At 33.1% G+C, this 15,919-nt stretch overlaps 1 protein-coding gene across 1 annotated transcript; it reads left to right on the top strand.

Moving 5' to 3' along the window:
* Positions 1-2,702: 2,702 nt before the first annotated feature.
* Positions 2,703-5,359, top strand: LOC105198909. Its single transcript, XM_039454563.1, has one exon. It carries the CDS (start codon positions 3,739-3,741, stop codon positions 4,789-4,791), a length of 1,053 nt encoding a protein of 350 aa, XP_039310497.1. The 5' UTR covers positions 2,703-3,738; the 3' UTR covers positions 4,792-5,359.
* Positions 5,360-15,919: the final 10,560 nt, after the last annotated feature.

Here is a 15,919-nt window from a genome sequence, read left to right as displayed (position 1 = left end):
GATTTCATATTTATATAAAGCAGTTCCATTAATCATTTTTTTTATTTAAATGATAATTAAATTAATTATTAAAAATAGTTCTAAGATTGTACGTATATTATTATATGTTAATAAGGTAAATATCTATTTTTTGGGGAACTGTTATTATAAAAAAATAATACGTAAATTAAAAAATTAAAAATGTAATGTAACAGGCAAAATAAACACAGATAGAAATTCATAGATAGAAAAAATAAAGAAGGATGTTACAAAAAAGGCCTGTTTTTGTATTTTATAAAAATGATATATTAAAAACGAAACTATCAGGCGTAAAGGAAAGTTTTTGTTCGCTTGCACGATGGCCCGTTATGGCGAGGGAAGCTGTCTCAAACACGTTCATGCAAGCACCGTTGCGTCTAATATTTTTGCTAATAAATATAGCATTTTAATAAAATATTCTATATATTTAATATCAAAACATGATGTATTACATTGAGTACTATTAATACGTATAGCATATCGATTCGGCTGGCGAATAATTGAGATGCCACGCGTTTTCCCGATTTAAACGTAATTTTTTGGATATTCCCATCATGTGACGTAATTTTAACTAGCACTATAAGATTTCTTGCCTCAAAAACTATAAGAAATGATGTTCATTTTACTTTTCCCAAGAACAGCAAAAACAGGCCTTTTCGTAACATCTTTCTATCATTAGAAGACTGTACATAATTTATAGTTAGAACTACTATCGCGAAATATAGGGCAATTAATAATGGAATAAGGGAAAATGCTTAAACATATCATGAATATATGTTTGTTTCGAAGATACGCATAAAGATTTGGAAATGTCGCAAGGAAATATTGTTGAAATAAATTTTTACATGATTCCTTTGCAGATGTCTTTTAAGGCCAGTTGTATTTGAGTTCGTCATTTTGATTGTAGCTTTGCACAATTTACACACTCCAACTTTTGTATTGTTCACTATTTTAATATTAAAATTGTTTTCAATTTTTAATGTTGTATTAGTTATTTCGGTGTCACTTTCATCTTCACTGATATTTTCATCGATTATTTTTCTTTTAGTAGCCATTTTCAAACCTTTTTTTAATCTTAACTTTATTAAATATTGATAGCTGACGTTTATGCGTCTGAGGCAGTTTGACACCGTACAAAATGCTAAATCGAGAACACGATCACTACCGCCTGACTATCGTCTCCGACTTGGAGACTCGATGCTAGAAAACAAACGATCGCAAGCGTCACTAAAGATTTGACTGCGCGACTGCGATCGTATTTTTTAATTTTTGATCATCTCCAGCAACAGATGAAAAGTGCTAGTACTGCAGGGTACTTCACCATGGCTCTCAAAAAAGTCACATATCTGCATAATTTTTAAAACATAATCGTATATATTTTTTAATTAAAATTAAATCGTAATCAAATAAATAATTGTAGTAATATTTATGTACATGATTAACGAAAACAATATTGCCAAATTTACTATTAACGTATTACATGTTGAGATTTTCGAGATTTTCTAGACAAGACGAGACAAGACGAGATCTTTGGGTTCGAGATCAAGACGAGACTATACATTTCGAGATTTTTTTCGAGACAAGACGAGATTTCAGAAAATCTCGTCTTGTCTCGTCTTGCGGCATCACTACTATTAATGAATTGCCACCAAAAGAAAGGAGTAAACATGTGTACTTGCCGGATTGTATGTTGGAAAGATCCAAATCAAAATATTTTCTTACAACCTTTTGTACAACAAGCTAACAAGTTGCTCCCTTGAGTTGGCTTTCAATGAAATCACAATGGAAAAAATGTAATAAGTAAAGCAATTCCTTTATGTACTGTTGTAGATTCTGTTACTCGATTTCAGATGTTAAATATGTCTGGTATTAATGCTTACTATGCATGTACATTTTGTTATCAAAAGGCAAATCATACTGTAAAAGAAATTTCCTCCATGTATACCGCAAACACCTAAACGAACAACAGAATCTACTAAAAAGGATATTGAAAAAAACGTATGCAAAACGAAATGAATGTAATGTAAAAAAGAAATATGTAAAAGGCGTGAAAGGACCAACACCATTGTTACAACTGCATTTCTTTGATTTGATTGCTGGCTTTGTGCCAAACTATATGCATTGCATTCTTCTGGGTGTTATTCGATTGCATAAAGAATTGCTTTTCGACAGCAGTCATAAAAAATTCTAGAAAGTAGGAGACAAAGACGAAAAAGCTATGGGGACGGCGCGTGCCACTTTTAGCCGCTAGGGGCGCTAGCGAAATTGGAGACACACCGAGCTGTCACCGATATTAACGAGAAAAGCTGTGTGAATATTTCGTTTATTAAACATGCCGGGAATGTGTGTGGCATACGGTTGCAGAAATAGGGGAGGGCATCGGTTCCCGAGCGACAAGGCAATGAAAAAGCGGTGGATCACCGCTATAAAACGCGACAATTTTTGTCCAAATACAGATTCGCGACTGTGCACAAACCACTTTAGACCTGAAGATTATATTACTACCGGCTTAGAAAGTGGTGAGTTTACAATAAAATTAATAGATATATAATGAAACATATGTTTTTGTTTATTATATTTTAGTGTGATTAGCTTCTTTATTATACAGAGTTGGCGGACAGTGTTACATAACCTGTGCTACATAACCTGTCATATACAATATTATATTTTTTCCGCAGGTGTTACACTGGTGAAAAAAATTTTGAAGAAAGATGCTGTGCCATCCATATTTTCATGGAAAAAAAATTGGACACTTCGCTTCAAGATGTTCGTTCCAGACGACAGAAGCAAAGAGAGCTGAAACTGAATCAGAACAGGCTGATGGTTAGGAGCCCCATTTCCGATTTATGTCTAGTTGCTGATATTGAAGAAAGTGACAAACTTGTGGAACCAGTTCTCCCTCTATCTAATGAAAACAGTAATCATTACATAATTGACATCCCTATCGGTTGTGAAATTGAAGTGAGAAGTACCTCAAACTTATGTTCAGTGGGAAAAACTTAATTTTCGTCACTGTGTTTTCGTTTATTTATTTGTTTGAAAGTTGCCACTTACATTGCGTCTCTTCTACTATATTATCGCGTTACACTATCACGTTAACGACAGTTGCGCGGTCCGAGTATTCTCGCTGAGCGAGAGGGCTACGACGTCATGCGACGATCGCCCTTTGTTATCGGCTCGGGAGCGTATTTCGCCCCGAGTTCGTATTAGAGGTACGACCTTTCGCTTGGTTATCTCGAATAGGCGAGCTCGCGGAAGCACGGCAGGGAGAGCGAAACTTGGTTGCTACCGCGACGTGGTCGGTTTAAAAAAGGTAACGGAGAGCCTTCCAGACCCTTATTTATTAATTCAGGAATCGCCAGGCTATCACCCCACTTGGTTCCGATTTCCGAGATCCTCGCCCGATTGGGCGATTCGGATGCTCGGCTTCCAAGTGCAGCGAATGAAAACGATCGGCCGACGAACGATTGCCGACGGTCCAAGGACTAGTGACGCCGATATTGTCACAGGACAATTATTTACAACCGCCCTGCAATTGTAATACCGGCGCCGCATCGTCTAGACGATGTTTATGGCTGGGTGATAACCGCGTGCGACCCGGAAAGATTCGAACCCGTCCAAGCTTTGCTTCTTTGTTTATTTGTGTCCCTTTTTTGCTGCTTTGTTATGCCGCGTCATCCGACCGTCGCCTATTCGATGTGATGCACGCATTGCATCCGCATGTGTGTGCACGATGTGCATTTCTCGTCGTTACACTTATGTAACGCAAGTGTCAATCAAAGCATCGAAGAAAGAGCATCCTGTCCTAAAGCAAAAGCTAAACTTTCTGAAAATAAAACTTTTACTAAAGCTGCCACTCAAACCTTCTTGAATAATATTTTTACTATAGATACATTTGATAACAAGCCAGACGGTATACTGTACTATACTGGTCTTGAATCTTTAGAGAAATTCAAATTAGTTTTATATAGTTTAGGGCCAGCAGCTTATGAGCTAAAATATCGCTATAATACGGTATCAAATATTAGTGTTGAGGATCAATTATTTATAACTCTCATTAAGTTGAGGAGAGCCATACCTGATTTAGGTTTAGCTTTCATGTTTAATGTCAGCAAAAAGACGATTCAGAATATTGTTATTACATGGATATACTTTATGTATTGTCAGTGGTCTGAAATAGACATATGGCCTAGCAAGGATCTCATAATGTATTATATGCCTTCAGGATTTAAACAGATATCTCCCTCAACTAGGGTTATAGTAGATGGAACAGAATTTCCTATCGTTGCTCCTACAAATCCTACATTTAAGCAAGCAACCTTTAGCACATACAAGAACAAAACCACATTGAAAGTATTAGTTGGTGCAACACCTAGTGGACTTATTTCCTATATTTCGCCAGCTTATGCGGGATCAGTGAGTGATAGAGCGATAGTTAAAAGAAGTGATCTTATTAAGAAGTGTGATCCTGGTGACTCTGTAATGGCTGATCGTGGATTTACCGTCCAAGATTTGTTAGCGCCAAGACAAGTATCAATAAATATTCCAGCTTTTCTAAAGGGCAGGACTCAGTTAACAGGTATGACTCTTCTTAAAGATCGCAAACTTGCCAGCAAAAGAGTCCACATAGAGAGACTCATAGGCTTAACAAAGACATACAAAATTTTGAAAACTGAACTTCCTGTTTGCTATGTAACTTTAGGAAGTGAAATTTTCTATGTGTGCTGTATTCTTTGTAATTTTCGAGAAAACATTGTAAGTGCAGATGCATAAGGTTTAAAGAAGGATATCCATTTGAAAAAGAATTTTGGGTATGTTGCACAGGAATTTTCTGTATAAACTAAATAAAATACAAAATAAATGCAATGCAAACTGTTTTTTTTACTTGTAGCATAGTTACACATGAACATACAATCCAATACTGAAAAGGCCTGTATTAAAATCACTTGTTGCTATACATTTTACAATAAAACAATATAGCTACATCACAGTACATTCTATGAAACTGTATAAAATACAAAACATTTGAGACATAACAAAAGACAACGTAGAATAAAATATAAAATAATACTTTCACAGATTTAATAATAAATAATTATATATAGCATCTCTCTCTGTAGATACAGTATTAAAAACAAAACTAAAATTGCAATTTTCTTCTTTACATATCTGTCGTATCATATTCATTTTTGATTGACTTTATGTAAAAAAGTTATAATTTTAAAAGTAACTAGCATAATCTGTAAAACATGGCTTGATGCCGGTAGATTATAACTTAAAAATAAAATATTGTTTTTAAACATTTTTGTCTCCGCAAAATATATAAGATATTTAGTTGCTTAAGTCAAAACCTGAGTATATACTCTGAGTAATGTCTGTAATAATACTTATCTAAAAGAGCTGGAAGAAAATACTTCTTATAAAACAGATCAAGTTTAAATAACATTTCACTAATAAAAATAGGATTTTGTTCAATTAATATTATCTTTAAATCACAATAGGTATAAACTACCAGGTAACAAACTTTTTTTTCCGCAACTGATAACTGACCTTGAATTTGATACATATATTGATGGTCAGATTTCAAACATAGAGAAAAAAACTCAAACCTTTTTCATCAAAGTACAAATATGGCACAGTAAATGGATTTATCACACTGTTACGTGAGGAGTATGGGCATTTTACTTCAATTAGATCATTTTGTCCCAACAATCTATCTGGTGAAACAGCTAAATATGGGCGTTTCTTTGACACAATTAACCCTGACTCTTCTACCTTAAATTTAATTCCAGTATATTCAATATATTTACTGATGGCAACCTCTTCATTAATGATACCATGATCCATTGCCGCACTGTGTATTTTCTTTGGATTCAGCAGTCTTAAAGCAAGTGATCTCGCAGCCTCTTCCGTTTTAACCATACAGCAATCTTTAAAGTGTCTAGCTGTCATACGAACTTTCCTACGAATAAACCATAGCGGATTATTAGACTGACCACGAGTTTCTATCTCTATTTTTACCACATCTTCATCTGCCACATCAAGAAGGAGCATGGATTGAAGCAGTTTATTTTTAGGATTCACTCATGAATATGTATGATCCAATTCCACGCCATAGGGATTTGCGGGAACAAGAAGGTGCTTGAAAGGCATGCTCGAATTGAATGATGCACACAAATTAAGAAGTCTTTCTTTGCTATATCTCCCCCTGTATTTCGGAGGTCTGGGATCAAACTGAATAGGATTGAAAGAATGGTTCCTTTGCAGGGAAGCAGCTTTCAATGGAGTGCCTTGGTACTTCTTCTTTGGTTTATGGAAAGTTTGTAACTGTTGAGTACATGCCTGTCTCAATATTATATTACCTTCATGTACCATTTGTTCAATTCCAAGAAGCAGCACAATAACGTGTTTGCAGTGAGCTGAGCCTCCTTCTCCTGCAGCACATTCGCAATGACTGGCTTCTATTACAGCTTCATTTGTAATCTTGACATACACGTTGTAGGTCACTTTCTTGTACATCTGGGCATGTACCAGTCCTTTAAAGAAGAAAATGTCATCCCTCTTGCAGCATCTGACATATTCTAAAAACTTATCCTTGTACATAGCCTCACCTATATCATCTTTTTTCTCAAACCTAAGAATAAAAAAATATGGGTAATTAACAACTGTAGAAATACTTTTATTTCATACAACTGCAGAATGCAAGTTACCTGCTTGTATAAAGATTAATATGAAGCTTGGTAATCTTTGGTAAAATTGAATTAGCATTTATATCCTTAAATTGTTCGTCCGGAGGAAGAAACTGGGAAAGGACTGGATCTAAATTGACTTCGACATTAAAATTGTTATTGTTTACATATGCTGTCAACCTGGAGGGTAGAAATAAAAATTAATGACAGTTTGCACAGTAACATTATTCTAACCTCAAACCTTTATGCCTTACAAACAGTTTATTAAGGTTCTTAGTTGAAGACTGTAAATATATATCTTTATATCGAGATAATGTTTCTTTTTGACCATCTTTCATTAAAATAATAATAACTTGACAAACGAAACGTTATACTTACCTTTCTATAAGTTCAGTTTTTTTTCCTCTCAAAGGTGCTCCCCTCTTCCTCAATTCTTCCTTCAATTCTGCAATTTTCATTTTAGAAAAATCCATTCTTAATTTTTGTATCAATTTGCACAATCACTATTCTCCAAACCTCTCAACTCATTAAGCGTAAACGTTATGACATGTCCCCAATTTCGGTGCTGCCCTCTGCGCTGAGCTTGTCATGTCGCCGTCCCTATAAAACACATTATTTCTGCCATTGATGAACGTTTTACTAATGTATGTGCTTTGACATCTATTACTAGATCCGTACGGTCTCTTTCACAAATTAGCATTTGAAAAGCGTTTGAATGGAGATCTTGGTTAATTTTTTATTATGTGCCATGTTTGAAAGGTTTTTCTAGAAAACAAATATTTGAAGCATTTTGCAATGTTATCAAAAGCGACAAATATTCTTTTACAAAAATCTATAGTAAGAGAGGATGTCGTTCAGCGCACAAGTCATTTTTAAATTACATTTTTTTATTTAACAAATACTTTGGTGTAACATCAATGGTGTTGAATGTGCATCTTCTAATTCACATTGCTCAAAGTGTTTTAAATTGGGGTCCTCTTTGGACCCATAATGCTTTTGTGTACGAAGAAAAAAACCGTTACTTGCTGCAGTTGTTGCACAGTCCAAATCAAATTGTAAAGCAAATAGTACGCAAGTTTGTGATATATAGTCATTTACCTATTTTGTACAATGAATATCAACCAAGTCAGTAATCCCGTTTTGTGAAAATGTTTTATAGAAAAAGTTGCAGCATTATATTAGACGCGAAGGAGTAATTCTTTTAGGTAAAAAAAATATATGTACATTTTCACCAGAGGAATATGTTTGCGTAAACAAATACAATCTTGATTTAGAACATTGTTTGTCGTTTAAAAGAATATACAATGATATAAGATACCGCAGATTACGTAGCTAATAAGAAACATAATGATTCATTCATCTTAACATATAATGAAATGATTGTCGTCATAAAAAAGATTATAAACGTTTCTCATACAAAAGTACTACTTCTAGTACAAGAGGTTGTGATGCAAAAAGAACTTTTATTATCAGACCAAGATTTTAAATATACTTATGTTCAACGATTCCTGGGTTATTGAAAATATTTCTTTATTCAACCTTTTGAAATAGAAACTCAGTGTGTATTTATAGATCTTGTAAGCGATAAATATTTGCGCAAAATGCCATTTGGTTGTTACGGTGATTAGCGCAACTGTAATTAATGAAAATAAGTAATAAACTGTAATTAATGAAAATAAGTAAACAAATACAAATTTCGTTGATTTTTAAATCATTTGTAGCAGTAATAATCCTCTGTAGTATTACTTAACAGTTATAAATGTAAAATAGTGCAGTTATACACATAGATATAAGATAGCATAAAATATTTGAGCTGATTAGGCCCATGTAACGTATTATATTTTTATAAACTCTATTTATGGAAATATTGAAATAAAGTAAAAATAAAATATTTATTTTAATCACTAACAAAAATAAAATTTTTTATACTAAACATTTGTAAATAAACAAAAAGAAAGTTTTTCAACTCTGACATTATATAGAGCTAGTCAGGAGTTAAGATGAGATAAAAATAAAAATAATAAAAAACGTTTTCACAACATTTGGCATTCTACATAAAAAATATAGATATAATAAGTAAATGCTCCTCTTGGAGCTTTAATTCCTTCAGCAATTCGATCAGATTCATGAGCAACAGCTATTTGACGGGACGATCGTTTGTTGTTATTTGTATTAAGATAGATCTTGTACACCGTGGTAACGTTATTTAAAAAATCTGAGAAAAATTTTCACCAGTGAAAATATACATTTCTCTAACTTCTTTCTTTTGTTAAAATTACTTACAATATTTATATACAATATTTTATATCTATGTTTTTCAAATGCTTTCTAGATAAGCATAAACAAGAGTTGCTGAAGAATTTTTTTATACTTGTAAAAGTATTACAAATTAATTTATGAAGATTCCAGACCAAAAACACGTATTAACTAAAGGATGTAACGGTACGACTTTTCTCGCGGTCGCGGATTAGCTCGCCGGTGCCAGGGTCGAGAAAAGAAGGAACTCCGATTTGAAAAGAAATTAACAAAATATTTATTTTAAATCAATATTTCCTCACACTCCGTGATACAAAAAAAAAATAAATATTTATTAAGAAGAGAGGAAGTTAACACCTTCGGAACTCGTGTTCCCCGGAACGTTTGTTCACACGCGGAAAGAACTTAAAACTAATTATAACGTACACGCATAGAGAACACGTAGAAAACTAAAACTAAATTATAGCGCTCTCCGTGTCGATTGAAATCTTAAATCTAAATACGAAACGCGGATCTTACAAACTAACGCTCGGAAAATATTACAAGAAACGCGGACTTAATACTAACGCAACTTATTAACTAACGCTCGCCTGAGGAAGGAGTCAAGATACGCTCGCTTTGCTAGGAGGGCGCTTGTTCGGACGGAACGCTCGGGACGGAGGATATCCAAGGAAAATCCGGCGAGGAAGTTGTAACTCCGAGTAAACGCGTCGTCGCCGACCAAGTGAAATTATTCTAAATTTGCTCTGAAAATAAAACGAAAATTAAGAATCGAAATTACAGGACAGGTAACAGGTAAAGAAACGGGTAATCGAGTACGCCCGGTATCAGGAAGCCGAGAGCACCCGGCGCAGGAATGCGGTACGGAATAACCGAGTACGCCCGGTATCAGGGGAGCCGTAAACAGCCTGTGTCAGGAAGCCGAGAACGCCCGGCACAGGAGTGCGGATAACTGAGAACGCCCGGTGTCAGGAAGGCGGATAACCAAGAACACCCGGTGTCAAGGGCTTTCAGGAAATCGAGTACACCCGGTATAAGGAAGCCGAGAACACCCAGCCAAGGAGCTCCGAGTACTCTCGGAGTGTCGGTACCGGTGATTTGGAACCGACTGGTTGCTCCTTCCTGGTGTGGCTCCGTATTTATACCCTCCAGCCGCCACGCAGTCGGAACCACGTGTTTACCCCACTTTTCGGCGTGCATTTACGCGCACGTGCCCGCGCGATGCTATGCGTAACGTCACGCGACCGGGCGCAAGAACGAGCGAGATGGAGAACGGAACCGACGTCACGTGGCCGCGCGTGCGAGTGAGCGAGACGGAGAGTACTGACGTCACGTGATCGGGTGTGCGAGTAAAAGAGACGGAACGATATGTTATAATCCGGCGTGCGAGCGAAAAAGAGATATAATTTACCTGCGTAACGATGCTATCGTTACAAGGATTATATAAATTTATTATATATTATCTCTGACGATACGCCTTGTAATATGCGTATTGTTTAGGATTAAGAAAAAACAAATAGTTTATACTTACTTTACAGTGTGCACAACTTATATGGAATTAGCAGAGTACCAAGTTGTACGAAATCTTGGCCTCTGGTATTTCTCAGTCACGAGCACAGTTGACAGAGCGATTTCCTTGAACTGGGACGAATCATGAACGAAGTAGCTGATCACGCACCCATTTGCAGTTTCGACCAGGCAAGTGACAGCGATGAAAATTAATCGTTATCTTAAACAGGGCACATATTACGGAATTTTTCGGAATGAATTCTGATCAGAATTATTTCGATTTTCCCTAGGAAACACAATAAAAATTTAGGGATTAATTGAATAATATTGATCGGAAATTATTCCAATCAATTTCATAATACGTACCTAGGTTTGCTGTATTCGAGCTTAGCGATACTTCTCTGATTGGAAACCGAAATAAAAGATGATGTCTATTACACCACACTACGCTGACCACCGTCAAGAATCTGTAGCATCGCGACCGATTACGCAAGTCGATTAACACAAACACATGAATACGCGGATCAATTCACATTGTTATTTTACTCAGAGTGTGCTTGTATATTTCAAAATAACATTACCAATTTTTTTAACGTGTACTTTACGTGTAATAAAGAATAAAAAAATGGTAATTATTGTAAATTGAATAATACAAAACACAAAACAGAAAAAATAATAATAAAGTTTTAAAACGTTGTTAATATGGTATATCTTTAGGATATCAAGATATATACTAAAACCTTCAATTTAATTAACATTAATTTAATCTGAACGTAATTTTTAACTAGTTTATTTTTTGTTCACGAAACTTTTGACATAACTGAATTAATTTTATAAATAAATAACTTTTTAACTTAATGTAGTTAAAAAATTATATTAACTTACCCTGCATTTTATACATGTTTACGCATAATGTATATTATTATTACTTTATGCATAAAAGTACAATCCTGATTTTAATATTTCAAAATGCATTTTGCGCAACAAATTATTGTAAAATACATTCTGCGCTCCGTGCAGCAAATTATTGTAAAATGCATTCTGCGCAACGCGCAACAAATTATTTTAAAATGCATTCTTTGCTTTGCGCAGTAAATTATTGTAAAATGCATTTTGCGCCCCGCGGAGCAAATTATTGTAAAATGCATTCAGCGCTCCGCGCAGCAAATTATTGTAAAATGCATTCTGCACTCCGCGCAGTAAATTGTTGGAAAATGCATTCTGCGCTACGTGCGGTGAAATATTATGAAACGTTTTGCTCATTGCGCAATAATATATATATATATATATATATATATATATTAATTAATAGATTTGTGTTTGTAAAATTAACATCTTTACATTATATTTGTTACATTTTACTTATTATGACAAATTATGATCTAAAGCTGAAAATATTTTATTTTTGTGTTTTTTTTGGATTTTATCGTGTATTCACTATTCTATTTTATTTGTTTAAAATATTTTTCATTTTTTTCTTGGAAATATTACTTTTTATTTTTTCTGCACGATTGTTGTATCTAGTGCAAGAATATGTTTTTACAGTAATCAAATATTTCAAAGCTTGCATTTGATGATTATAACACTCGTGACTAGTATCCAAACCATCTAGCGTGATTTTATTTATTGCTTGAACACATGCAGCTACAATATTTTCAACAACGTGATTGGATGCCTAATGATTTTGCTACGTATAATTAAATGTTTTTAACTATGTTTTTGTTATATTTGTCAAGATAGTAGTTGGCCTTACTAATTTTTTTACTGTTGGAGCATCTTCATCATTATCTGAATATTCAATATACTTTTTATTTGCTGTCGCATCATCCATGGAAGTATTCATCATATCGTTTCAACAATTCTCAAATTTTGTTTTTGCCAAACTTTGTCGTGCAAAACCAGCAAAATATGCAATAGCATTTTCATCATAACCGCTCAGTAGAGTTATATTTTCTATATTTTCAATATTTTCAAAATCTGCATATTCTTCCAAAAGTTGCGCATCTTCCAAATATAAATCATCTTCAAAATCAGCATATTCTAATGTAGAAGTACTTGTATTCATGACTTTTTCTACCTCTTTCATGAATTGACTTGGTTGAGTAATAAGTGCCTCACTTTCTGAGCATTCGACATTACCTTTGTCGCTTGTTTGTATATATCCTGTTGAAAGTGTATGTCTCATGGATAATCGTACCATTCTTGCTGTTGGATTTGGATAATGCTTTCCACGTTATCTAAGTTTAGAAAATAAGTGCTCCAATAAATCCTCGTTGCACAATCCTGTTGCAAGTTCAAATCCTTGAAATTGATTTATAAGTTTTTCATAAGTTGTAAGAATAGTTCGTACAGTTAAAACAAGGCCTCTAAAACATGGCATTTGAGTTATATTATTTGCTGATTTGGACCATCTTGAGCACCATTCAATAAAATCTGTTAACAGAACAATTAAATCGGGATTCTTGGAGGACAATGGTCGTTTTCCGCCAAATCTAATTTTAATACTATAACTATTACATGCATCAATAATATTATTCATGCGTTCTGCAAAATCGGCAGTTGCTTCCCATGTTTCAGTGTGTAACATTTTTTCATTATCAGCTGTTTTTACGACATATCCAACAGTATGATTTAATAGCTGAAAAGCTAAACTAACCTTCATTGCCTCGAAATTATTTGGACGAATGTGCGCTTCTGTGATGTGAGATAACAAACTTGAGCCACCTGTTGTGGCATTGTCGATAGACCATGTCATTTCAATATTTGAATATGATGCAATTATTTTTTCATCACAATACAGATTTGTATGTCTCCTTAAGAAACTTGTCAATCTTTTTATCAAATGTTGAAAATCAAATGAGGCATAATATGTTTTACCATTATGTATAAAATATGGTTTGTTTGTATTTATATCCAGTTGAGCGTAAGCACTTTGACTGCTAGTACCTTGGTGACACTTTAGAAGTTGCACGTCAGCTTCTGCTTTGTTTAGTCTACCTAAACATTCTTTTACTAATATCACTATTTCCTCTGTTTTCATACATTTTCCTGGTAGAAAGTATACTAAAGGCTGACGCCATGGATGATGCGCATTCAAACTGTCTAAACAGAATACAAAAACACATTTACTTCTCTCTGATTTTTTTCCTAAAGATCCAAGATCAACAAGAGCTTCTATTTGATCTAATTTCTGCGAATATTCTTCATAACTTTTTATAGACATTTTGTCCCATTTTAAAGCACACACTCTTTCTTCTAATGGAAGCTGAGAAAGCTTGTCTTTTAATTTTTGAAATATGAAGTCACAAAATTCTGGTATTATATCATGTTCTTCCAGCCACCTTCGAATTGTTCGCTTTCCCGGTAAATTACAACCTGTTTTTCTTAAACGACAGAATGCAGAAGGCGAATAGTAATATAGTTGCCTTGTAAGATTTTTTTTCTCTTGCCTGTATGATGTACGTGGCAAATGTAACTGCAAAATCACGGTTTTTGCAATGGGATGTAGATCTTGTTCATTTATTAATTTTTTTACAAATTTTTTATTTTGCTTTGGTGTTTTTGGTATTCTATATGTTCGAGCTGTACGTAATTGATATTTTAAAAATTTTATATGATTTTGTAATCGACTTATCTTTCTTTGTAAAGACTTAATAATGTTTGCATTTTTTTACATTTTTATGATCGTTATTTTGTTCTTGTTTGTTGTTTTATTTCTTATTTTCTTTATTTTCTGAATTTTTGTTCTGCATACATGATTTAAGATATGTCCATTTGTTATTATCGTCTTCCTCTGAGCTATTACAATCATTCAGCTATAATTTATATGTTTTTAATGGAGGCTCTTGTAATTGCTCTTGTATGGAAATATTCTCGGAAATGGATGTAAGTGCAGATGTAATGTTTGTTTTATTATTTTTAGATTGTGACTTCTTCGTAATATTTTCAGCTCGATACGGCTCTGTTTTATTTAAATTTTTTCTTTTTCTATTGTATGTTTTAAAATTGTTTTGAGCGACATTGAATTCAAGTGGGACTGGCATTGAACTTTGAGAAACATTCTGTACATAATTATGCACAATAGCCGTTGAAGTTTCTTTATGAATATCTGGCTCAAGGTGTAGCCATTCGCTAATATCTTCGTCTGAGTTGTCAAAATTCAGTTTTGATGTATAAGTTTTTAGTAGAGGCTCTTATAATTTGAATGGAAATGTTCTCGGAAATGCAAATGCAACGACTATTTCATCATTTTCAAATTTTGATTGCCTCCTAATATTATCAGCTTCATACGCCTCTGTTTCATTTTTTGTTCTTTTCTGTTACCTTTTTTGGAATTGTTTTGTACATTTAAATCAAATGGAACTGGCACTGCATCCTTTTTTAATCGCTTTATTTTACTGTTCGGATTAAATGAGTCTGCAATAAAATGTTCTTTGCACAATCCGGAACGTCGAAGAGAAAGACGAGACTATTTTTTCAGATTTGTATTTCTTACAATAAAGTAATAAAATGGAAACATTGAGAATTACAGTTAGACAATTGTATATGAAACTTGGCCCCACCTCAAAATAGATTTATCATACGTTAATCTTTAGCCCTGTATGAAAGAACAATTTTCTACAAGTTTTAACCTACTATCCTTACTATTGCGATAGTGACAAATAAAAACATAATTATTCAATTATATTTTTTCCTATTTTTCTGATTTATAAAAAAATTATGAAAAAATATCAGTTATGTATGTTTCAGATATTAAGATACATATTAGAAATTTTTAAAGATTTTTAAGATGCAATTTCAAATATTAAAAAATTTAAGAAGTTTAAAATTGTTAATTTTTAAGTGAAATTATTAAGTGACTAACTTCATATTTTTTTTTTTGTATCTTTCCAACTTTATTTACCTAAAATTTTTTCAGATTTTTTAAGAATAGGCGTTAATGTTAAAATATTGAAAATATGATTTTTTCAAGTTTTTACGCAGAAAGTTAATGTGATTATTTAATCCACGTAGTTTCTAATATATTTTATATTATTGTATTTATTGTTTACAATAATGAAATTTTGTGTATCTACTAATTTGAGTTTTTTTTATGTAAAGAAAAAGTAATACAATTATATACAAATTTAGAAAAAAACAATGAAAACTAATTTTACTATCTTATTGTGTTGAAATTGTATTTGTCTTGTTTTAGAAAAAATAATAAATATACAAATAATATTATATATAATCTTTATTAACTTTTTATACATTATAGCAATAATATTAAGATAATGTAAAATAACTAATATAAATTAAATAATAATATGTTTAATCTTTATCATCATTAATCACAAGATTTACATTTTCGACACAAAATGTTCTATTTAATATTTCTGCAAGTCTTATAACTTTTGAGAGTTATTGATTATGAAAGATGACTGTGGCTTTATTCTGATATGCATTTT

Source organism: Solenopsis invicta, chromosome 10 (genome assembly GCF_016802725.1).
Source record: "Solenopsis invicta isolate M01_SB chromosome 10, UNIL_Sinv_3.0, whole genome shotgun sequence".
NCBI lineage: Eukaryota > Metazoa > Arthropoda > Insecta > Hymenoptera > Formicidae > Solenopsis > Solenopsis invicta.
The sequence above is the reverse complement of the archived record's forward strand: the minus strand, read 5'-3'. Positions and strand labels throughout refer to the sequence as shown.

Bases quoted from the DNA above. Each gene is read 5' to 3' on its own strand.
- LOC105198909 (XM_039454563.1), top strand. From the start codon at position 3,739: ATGTGTGTGCACGATGTGCATTTCTCGTCGTTACACTTATGTAACGCA.